The 10,525-nt window shown below is 42.2% G+C and overlaps 1 protein-coding gene across 4 annotated transcripts in view; it reads right to left on the bottom strand.

The window, feature by feature from the left end:
• wfs1a (Wolfram syndrome 1a (wolframin)) overlaps positions 1-10,525 on the bottom strand; it is a 63,279-nt gene that overhangs the window by 38,516 nt on the left and 14,238 nt on the right. For 2 of the 4 annotated variants that reach the window (XR_009821906.1, XR_009821907.1), the window contains exons 9-11: positions 5,681-5,959; positions 2,611-2,774; positions 757-2,534 (exon numbers count right to left, since the gene is read on the bottom strand). Coding sequence is in view for 2 of the 4 variants with exons in the window: in XM_062027276.1 (XP_061883260.1) it covers positions 1,364-2,534; positions 2,611-2,774; positions 5,681-5,959 (1,614 nt within the window). In the remaining 2 variants the exon portion in view is untranslated. Of the gene's footprint in view, positions 1-654; positions 2,535-2,610; positions 2,775-5,680; positions 5,960-10,525 lie in introns of those variants that run through there. The other 2 variants (XM_062027276.1, XM_062027275.1) reach the window with 1 other exon arrangement.

Consider the following 10,525-nt stretch of genomic DNA (forward strand, 5'->3'; position numbering starts at 1 on the left):
CGCGATATTGCCATATTTTTGCTGAAAGGATTTAGTAGAGAACATCGACGATAAAGTTCGCAAATTTTGGTCGCTGATTAAAAAAGCCTTGCCTGTACCGGAAGTAGCGTGACGTCACAGGTTGAAGGGCTCCTCACATTTCCCCATTGTTTACACCAGCAGCGAGAGCGATTCGGACCGAGAAAGTGACGATTACCCCATTAATTTGAGCCAGGGTGAAAGATTCGTGGATGAGGAACGTGAGAGTGAAGGACTAGAGTGCAGTGCAGGACGTATCTTTTTTCGCTCTGACCGTAACTTAGGTACAAGCTGGCTCATTGGATTCCACACTTTCTTCCTTTTTCTATTGTGGATCACGGATTCGTATTTTAAACCACCTCGGATACTATATCCTCTTGAAAACGAGAGTCGAGAACGCGAAATGGACATTCACAGTGACTTTTATCTCCACGACAATACATCGGCGAAGCACTTTAGCTACGGAGCTAACGTGATAGCATCGGGCTTAACTGCAGATAGAAACAAAATAAATAAACCCCTGACAGGAAGGATAGACAGAAAATCCACAATACTATTAAACCACGGACATGTAACTACACGGTTAATGCTTTCCAGGCTGGCGAAGCTTAACAATGCTGTTGCTAACGACGCCATTGAAGCTAACTTAGCTACGGGACCTCACAGAGCTATGCTAAAAACATTAGCTATCCACCTACGCCAGCCAGCCCTCATCTGCTCATCAACACCCGTCCTCACCTGCGTTCCAGCGATCGACGGAGCGACGAAGGACTTCACCACGATCATCGGTGCGGTCGGCGGCTAGCGTCGGATAGCGCGTCTGCTATCCAAGTCAAAGTCCTCCTGGTTGTGTTGCTGCAGCCGGCCGCTAATACACCGATCCCACCTACAGCTTTCTTCTTTGCAGTCTTCATGGTTCATTAAACAAATTGCAAAAGATTCACCAACACAGATGTCCAGAATACTGTGGAATTTTGCGATGAAAACAGAGCTTTTTGTATTGGATTCAATGGTGTCCGAATACTTCCGTTTCAACCATTGACGTCACGCGCATACGTCATCATACATAGACGTTTTCAACCGGAAGTTTCGCGGGAAATTTAAAATGTCACTTTATAAGTTAACCCGGCCGTATTGGCATGTGTTGCAATGTTAAGATTTCATCATTGATATATAAACTATCAGACTGCGTGGTCGCTAGTAGTGGCTTTCAGTAGGCCTTTAAGACGTATGTAAACAAACTGTTGTGTCAACTCCTGCATGAAGAAGAGCAACAATCAAAAAAGTAAACATCACTTAACGACAGAGCAGTTCTGCCTCAGTCTGAGCTGCCGGGTGTGTGTCCTCAGCCCGTGATCTTTGCGGACAAGAAGGGAGAGAAAAAAAAGTCGAACGCGAACTTCAGGGCTCGCATGGTGGTACGTCTCCAGTCTCTCTCGATCTTCACCTGCCTGCCCCCGGTCAACATCGGCGAAACACAGTCCAGGCAGTTGACCGCCTTCAACTCGAAGGCCGGGGCCCTCGCCCCTAAACGGCCCTCCAGCTTGGTACAGAACTCCACCATGTTACCGGGTTCCAGGTTGAAGAGAACCTGTCGGAACTCATTGCTGGCAATGAGCACGATGTCCCTGCCCGGGTCGTCCGCCTCAACGCTTTCATCCCTGGTCATCCCTACGGTGACTTGGAACCTGTAGCTGTCGAAGCGCTTGACGTGGCAGGTGTGTTTGGCCAAGGCTTTGATCTGACATAACTCCTCCTCTTCTTGCATCTGTAGCAACACGGGCAGCGAGACTGTGGCGCCGGAAGCTGTCAAGTTCGCCACCGTCACGTTCTTCGGCTCGCATAGAGGGTACGTCTGTCCGTAGAGGCATCGCAGCCAGTCCCCAAGGAAGACCGGCAACATGTTGATGACGGACTGCGCCCCGTTCTCCGTCTCAGCAACGCTGACGTGCTTAAAACGTCCGGTCCAGGTGACCCTGTGGCCCTGCAGGTGGCTACAGAAGATCTGTGTCTTGGCCACACCTTTGGACTGCCAGGCGGGCGGTCCACAGGCTTGGCTGTACTGGTTCCAAGTCAGGGTGGAGTTGTAGACTTTCTGACCTTCCGCGTGATACACGTAGACGGAGAAGAGGAGGATCACCATGGAGATGCAAAGTAGGATGAGTTTGACGGGGCCGCGGCGCGTCAGCGAGCGGAAAACGTCCAGAATAGACGTGCTGAAGCGCGTCCACAGACGCAGGATGACGGGGATGGCGCACACGACCAAGGTGACGATCATTTTGGTGAGCTCCAGCTCTAGGAACCACTTGAAGAGCTGGATGAGGAGCATGACGGCGAGGCCCAACGCCAGGACGGGCAGCGCAAACAGGAAGAGGAAGTAGGCGACGCAGGTGCGGATTATGCCGACGGCGGTGGAATTCTGGAGAAGCACCACGGAGAACTCACACCACATGAAGCACACCAAGTAGGGCACCAGGATGCAGTACGTCCCTCGGAAGCCACGCTTCCTGGCCATGCTAATCGTGGGGAGAAAGTCATCAATAGTGAAACGTGTAATCAGGAAGAAACATTGGGGGGGGGGGGGTGTCTCACCTGAAGAACAGGTAGAAAAGACAAACATACAGCAGACAGGGAATACTGAGATGGAGCACTACGGACTCCCCGAGAGGCAGCGTGGCAAAGGTGCGTCCCAGGAAGCCGAGCCTCGTCATGTTCTGCGGCAGGAACTGTGTCAGGCTACAAAGCGACGATGCAACCTGCATTGGAAAAAAACAAACAAAAACATCACTTTTCTCTTTCTTTGTCCAAGCCAGGAGTTTCCAAACTCTAAACTACGGCCCGCCCGCGTCTTCAAAGTTGCCCGGGAGATCTTTGCATTCTTTTTAAAAGTCTCACATTTTTGATGCTATTATTATGTCACCATCAGGTGGGCAACATAAGTTTATTCTGGTCAATGACCGTTTATTATGCACAGCATGTATTTATATTACCCAATACAAACAACCTTCCCTAGTCATGGCGCAAAATGGCAGAAATGGTCACTGAACTTTTGTGGATATTATAAAAAATGTCCATCACCATAAAAAAAAAAAAAGTCTAAATTAGACCCTTTTACATCCATTACAAAGCATGATGGGAAAAAAAGCAAAACACTCTCCACACTTATCTTTGTTTGGCGCATTTTGGATGCTTGATATTTCTGATTGATAACAAAACTTTAAGAAGGTTGTCACAGAAGTAAACACATACTCTTAATATCTAATTATATCAATTATATATCCATTATATTAATATAATATATATCAGTGACGTGCGGTGAGGTTCATGGCAGGTGAGGCACTGACTTCATCACAGTCAGATTTACAAACATATTAACCCTAAAGAGTATCTTATTCACCATTTGATTGGCAGCAGTTAACGGGTTATGTATAAAAGCTCATACCAGCATTCTTCCCTGCTTGGCACTCAGCATCAAGGGTTGGAATTGCAGGTTAAATCACCAAAAATGATTCCCGGGCGTGGCACCGCTGCTGCCCACTGCTCCCCTCACCTCCCAGGGGGTGAGCAAGGGGATGGGTCAAATGCAAAGGACAAATTTAATTACACCTAGTGTGTGTGTGACAATCATTGGTACTTTAACTTAACTTTAAAGGCCTACTGAAATGATTTTTTTTTTATTTAAACGGGAATAGCAGATCCATTCTATTTGTCATACTTGATCATTTCGCGATATTGCCATATTTTTGCTGAAAGGATTTAGTAGAGAAAATCGACGATAAAGTTCGCAACTTTTGCTCGCTGATAAAAAAAAAAGCCTTGCCTGTAGCGGAAGTAGCGTGACGTCACAGGAGCTAGTATTCCTCACAATTCCCCGTTGTTTACAATGGAGCGAGAGAGATTCGGACCGAGAAAGTGATGATTACCCCATTAATTTGAGCGAGGATGAAAGATTCGTAGATGAGGAACGTTACAGTGAAGGACTTGAGAGGCAGTGATGGACGTATCTTTTTTCGCTCTGACCGTAACTTAGGTACAAGCTGGCTCATTGGATTCCACACTCTCCTTTTTATATTGTGGATCACAGATTTGTATTTTAAACCACCTGGGATACTATATCCTCTTGAAAATGAGAGTCCAGAACGCGAAATGGACATTCAGTGCCTTTTATCTCCACGACAATACATCGGCGAAATGCTTTAGCTACGAGCTAACGTGATAGCATCGTGCTTTAACTGCATATAGAAACAAAAAAATAAACCCCTGACTGGAAGGATAGATAGAAAATCAACAATACTATTAAACCGTGGACATGTAAATACACGGTTAATGCTTTCCAGGCTGGCGAAGGTTAACAATGCTGTGCTAACGACGTCATTGAAGCTAACTTAGCAACGGGACCTCACAGAGCTATGCTAAAAACATTAGCTCTCCACCTACGCCAGCCGGCCCTCATCTACTCATCAACACCCGTGCTCACCTGCGTTCCAGCGATCGGCAGAAGGACGAAGGACTTCACCCGATGCGTTTGGCGGCCCGGAGACGTAGGAAGTCAAGGTGAGGTCGGCGGCTAGCACGGCTAGTGCGGTTAGCGCTCTAACAAAGTCCTCCTGGTTGTGTTGCTGTAGTCCGCTGCTAATACACCGATCCCACCTACAACTGTCTTCTTTGCAGCCTTCATTGTTCATTAAACAAATTGCAAAAGATGTCCAGAATACTGTGGAATTATGAAATGAAAACAGAGCTTTTTGTATAGGATTCTACGGGTACCATAACTTCCGTTACTCTGACTTCGTCACGCGCATACGTCATCATACCGCGACGTTTCAGCCGGATATTTCCCGGGAAGTTTTAAATGTCAATTTATAAGTTAACCCGGCCGTATTGGCATGTGTTGCAATGTTAAGATTTCATCATTGATATATAAACTATCAGACTGCGTGGTCGCTAGTAGTGGCTTTCAGTAGGCCTTACATACAAACTGTAGCACACAAAAAAGCACATTTAATTAAAAAAACGTTATTGTGGTCTTACCTTTACTTATAAATGAAGTCCATGCGCCTCTGTTGTGCCGTAGAATGGACCCCCTGACGGGAGTGTTATATCAACTAAAGCCCACACTTAAACTTTCCACGCGCAAGATTGAATCTATTTAAAAAAGTTATTTAATAAGAAGCCAAAAAGTGCAAAAACAATAATGTTCGTGTTGGAGGAGTTGTGAATGAATGAAATATGAAATTCAGCGATTTTGAATAAAAATAATCTAAAACTGGTGAAGTTAAATGGAAAATAACTTTATAGTATAATCACTGGATACATATAACAATTTAATTAATTTACGTTACGTTTACAAGATACGTTAGCGCTTATAATAACAATATCGCTAGTACTTGTTAATATTCAGGTCATAACATGTAAACGGAGCATTGTTGCCGACTTTTGGATGTTTTTATGGGCACGATTGACGCAATGACGTCATGGCTTCCATTAGCTCCATTGTTAGCGGACTTTTATTTACAAATTAGAATGCTCTAAAAAAGGTGTGTTCTTGTCTCTAAAAATGATTGAGAATGATAGGGAACATTCCAAAACAAATTGCAGTTCCCCTTTCACAACTTTTGAGAATGGAAATGCTAAGCATTTGAATGATATCACGCGATCTCACCTCTATCACCATTGCTCGGCGTGCGTACGCGGTAGCCATGGGGCTGAGGCTCTGGTAGCTGACCGCCGTGAAGAAGATGGCCACCGTGGAGAGCTCCGAGCAGGGGATCCAGCGCTTGTCGGCGACGGGGAAGGAGAAAATGATGAAGAAGACGGAGAAGATGAAGTACAGGTACGGCTCCAGGTTGTTCCAGCCAAAGTCGGTTTCCGCCTGCTCCACATCCAGGCCGGGTTCAAAGCGGGTCAGGAGAGACGTCAGGGCTCGAAAGTTCTGCCAGGTCTGAAAAGACACGAGCAGTTCCCAATAAAAAAATATTTCGGATATAACTTTTACGTCTAATAGCGTAAGTATTTTTTTTCAAATTTCAACTTCTGAACCAATTAACCATGTAGTATCTACTAGACTATGAAATAACATGTTTTTCCGGGTTTTGCAAGGCTACACATTTCAGGGAGCAAGCAAACCGGTTCTGGTGGACAGTTAATAAAACATGGCCATGCACGTGTGTGGTAAGATACATCCCGCAAGAAAAGACTCTTAAATCTGTATTGGTATGCAAGGAGTCGGGTCAGTCCACGTACATGTTTAGGTAACGCCAAAAGCCCTTAGTTTCTCAAGTGCGTAGAAGAAGGTGCCTTTACGTGCTCATGGTGAAGACAACTTCAATACCGTGGAACTAACAAACGGAGATGAGTTCATATCGGTCTATAAGAACCGGTTCTCTGGCTCTGGGGGAGACATATCTGGCTAGATCCTCCACGGGTGCTGCAGGACCTGTAGCTACTCTCGCTTGATCAATAGATTAGTCTTTGTTCAACGATCGTCATCCTTGATCCTTAAAGGCCTACTGAAAGCCACTACTACCAACCACGCAGTCTGATAGTTTATATATCAATGATGAAATATTAACATTGCAACACATGCCAATACGGCCGGGTTAACTTATAAAGTGACATTTAAAACTTCCCGGGAAATATCCGGCTGAAACATCGCAGTATGATGACGTATGCGCGTGACGAAGTCCGAGTAACGGAAGTTATGGTACCCCGTAGAATCCTATACAAAAAGCTCTGTTTTCATTTCATAATTCCACAGTATTCTGGACATCTTTTGCAATTTGTTTAATGAACAATGAAGGCTGCAAAGAAGACAGTTGTAGGTGGGATCAGTGTATTAGCAGCGGACTACAGCAACACAACCAGGAGGACTTTGTTGGAGCGCTAGCCGCGCTAGCCGCCGACCTCACCTTGACTTCCTACGTCTCCGGGCCGCCAAACGCATCGGGTGAAGTCCTTCGTCCTTCTGCCGATCGCTGGAACGCAGGTGAGCACGGGTGTTGATGAGCAAATGAGGGCTGGCTGGCGTAGGTGGAGAGCTAATGTTTTTAGCATAGCTCTGTGCAGTCCGGTTGCTAAGTTAGCTTCAATGGCGTCGTTAGCACAGCATTGTTAACCTTCGCCAGCCTGGAAAGCATTAACCGTGTATTTACATGTCCACGGTTTAATAGTATTGTTGATTTTCTATCTATACTTCCCGTCAGGGGTTTATTTCTTTTGTTTCTATATGCAGTTAAAGCATGATGCTATCACGTTAGCTCGTAGCTAAAGCATTTTGCCGATGTATTGTCGTGGAGATAAAAGGCACTGAATGTCCATTTTGCGTTCTCGACTCTCATTTTCAAGAGGATATAGTATCCCAGGTGGTTTAAAATACAAATCTGTGATCCACAATATAAAAAGGAGAGTGTGGAATCCAATGAGCCAGCTTGTACCTAAGTTACGCTCAGAGCGAAAAAAGATACGTCCATCGCTGCCTCTCAAGTCATTCACTGTAACGTTCCTCATCTACGAATCTTTCATCCTCGCTCAAATTAATGGGGTAATCGTCACTTTCTCGGTCCGAATCTCTCTCGCTCCATTGTAAACAACGGGGAATTGTGAGGAATACTAGCTCCTGTGACGTCACGCTACTTCCGCTACAGGCAAGGCTTTTTTTTTATCAGCGAGCAAAAGTTGCGAACTTTATCGTCGATTTTCTCTACTAAATCCTTTCAGCAAAAATATGGCAATATCGCGAAATGATCAAGTATGACACATAGAATGGATCTGCTATTCCCGTTTAAATAAAAAAAATCATTTCAGTAGGCCTTTAACACACCAACGCCATCCTTCTACCTAGGACGGGGGTCGGCAACCCGCGGCTCTTTCCGCGCCGCCCTAGTGGCTCCCTGGAGCTTTTTCAAAAATGTATGAAAATAGAAAAAGATGGGGGGGAAAAATATATATTTTTTGTTTGAATATGGTTTGTGTAGGAGGACAAACATCACACAAACCTTCCTAAATGTTAGAAATCCCACTGTTTATATTAAACATGCTTCACTGATGAGGGTATTTGGCGGACGCCGTTTTGTCCTGCTAATTTCGGCGGTCCTTGAACTCACCGTCGTCGCGTGGACTGTGCCGCAACAGTTTGTTTACATGTACGACTTTCTCCGACGCTGCCACAGAAAGACACTCCTTCCTTGTCTCATTTTGTCCACCAAACGTTTTATGCTGTGCGTGAATGCACAAAGGTGAGCTTTGTTGATGTTCTTGACTTGTGCGGAGTCCTAATCTGGCATGTTTGGTCACTGCATGACTGCAAGCTAATCCATGCTAACATGCTATTTAGGCTAGCTGTATGTACATATTGCATCATTATGTTTGTAGGTATATTTGAGCTCATTTAATTTCCTTTACTTATATCGTCTTTGTATTTAATTTATATTTGCATGTCTCATGACACATTATCTGTATAATAATAATAATAATAATGGATTAGATTTATATAGCGCTTTTTCTAGACACTCAAAGCGCTTCACAGAGAAGTGAGAACCCATCATTCATTTTTACAACTCATTCATTCATCATTCATTCTCCGGTGTGAGCGGCACCGGGGGCAAGGGTGAAGTGTCCTGCCCAAGGACACAACGGCAGCGATTTTTTTTTTTTTTTTTTTTTTTTGGATGGTAAGATTGTATGTAACATTGGCTGCATTTCTGATAGTTGTTTGTGCGCCATGTTGTTCCAGACCACAGCAAACGTTACCCAGCTTGCAAAGATTGTAATAAATCCATTAGAAGAAGACAACCGGCAGTTTCCTTTAACTTGGACACACACATCTATACCTTTGGTCATTCTAGGACAGTCATTTCCAGGAGTTATCTCACCCTCTGAGGAGTTTTACTAATGTTTTCCAATGTAGTAAAAATGTTTAGAATGAATATTACATTTCAACATTTCTGTCAACGAAGATTTGTGTCAGCCTGCGACACATAGTCATTTTGATAGTAGGCTAATATAACTAATATAGACACTTCACATGTCTTCATTATAACACTTATATAAGACTTTTAAAGTCATTTTGATAGTAGGCTAATATAGCTAATATAGACACTTACATCATGTGTTGTCTTCAGTATAACACTTATATAACACTTTTAAAGTCATTTTGATAGTAGGCTAATATAGCTAATATAGACACTTACATCATGTGTTGCCTTCATTATAACACTTATATAAGACTTTTAAAGTCATTTTGATAGTAAGCTAATATAGCTAATATAGACACTTACATCATGTGCTGTCTTCATTATAACACTTATATAAGACTTTTAAAGTCATTTTGATAGTAGGCTAATATAGACACTTACATCATGTGTTGTCTTCATTATAACACTTATATAAGACTTTTAAAATAATTTTGATAGTAGGCTAATATTGCTAATATAGACACTTATATCATGTGTTGTCTTCATTATAACACTTATATAAGACTTTTAAAGTCATTTTGATAGTAGGCTAATATAGAAACGTACATCATATGTTGCCTTCATTAGAACACTTATATAACACTTTTAATGTCATTTTGATAGTAGGCTAATATAGACACTTACATCATGTGTTGCCTTCATTATAACACTTATATAAGACTTTTAAAGTCATTTTGATAGTAGGCTAATATAGCTAATATAGAAACGTACATCATATGTTGCCTTCATTAGAACACTTATATAACACTTTTAATGTCATTTTGATAGTAGGCTAATATAGCTAATATAGACACTTACATCATGTGTTGTCTTCATTATAACACTTATATAAGACTTATAAAGTCATTTTGATAGTAGACTAATATTGCTAATATAGACACTTATATCATGTGTTGCCTTCATTATAACACTTATATAAGACTTTTAAAGTCATTTTGATAGTAGGCTAATATAGCTAATATAGAAACGTACATCATATGTTGCCTTCATTAGAACACTTATATAACACTTTTAATGTCATTTTGATAGTAGGCTAATATAGCTAATATAGACACTTACATCATGTGTTGCCTTCATTATAACACTTATATAAGACTTTTAAAGTCATTTTGATAGTAGGCTAATATAGCTAATATAGACACTTACATCATGTGTTGCCTTCTTTATAACACTTATATAAGACTTTTAAAGTCATTTTGATAGTAGGCTAATATAGCTAATATAGACACTTACATCATGTGTTGTCTTCATTATAACACTTATATAAGACTTTTAATGTCATTTTGATAGTAGGCTAATATAGACACTTACATCATGTGTTGCCTTCTTTATAACACTTATATAAGACTTTTAAAGTCATTTTGATAGTAGGCTAATATAGCTAATATAGACACTTACATCATGTGTTGTCTTCATTATAACACTTATATAAGACTTTTAAAGTCATTTTGATAGTAGGCTAATATAGACACTTACATCATGTGTTGTCTTCTTTATAACACTTATTTAAGGCTTCCCATTTATTTGTGGCTCCA

The sequence above is a fragment of the Entelurus aequoreus genome, linkage group LG18 (genome assembly GCF_033978785.1).
Source record: "Entelurus aequoreus isolate RoL-2023_Sb linkage group LG18, RoL_Eaeq_v1.1, whole genome shotgun sequence".
Taxonomy (NCBI): Eukaryota; Metazoa; Chordata; class Actinopteri; order Syngnathiformes; family Syngnathidae; genus Entelurus; species Entelurus aequoreus.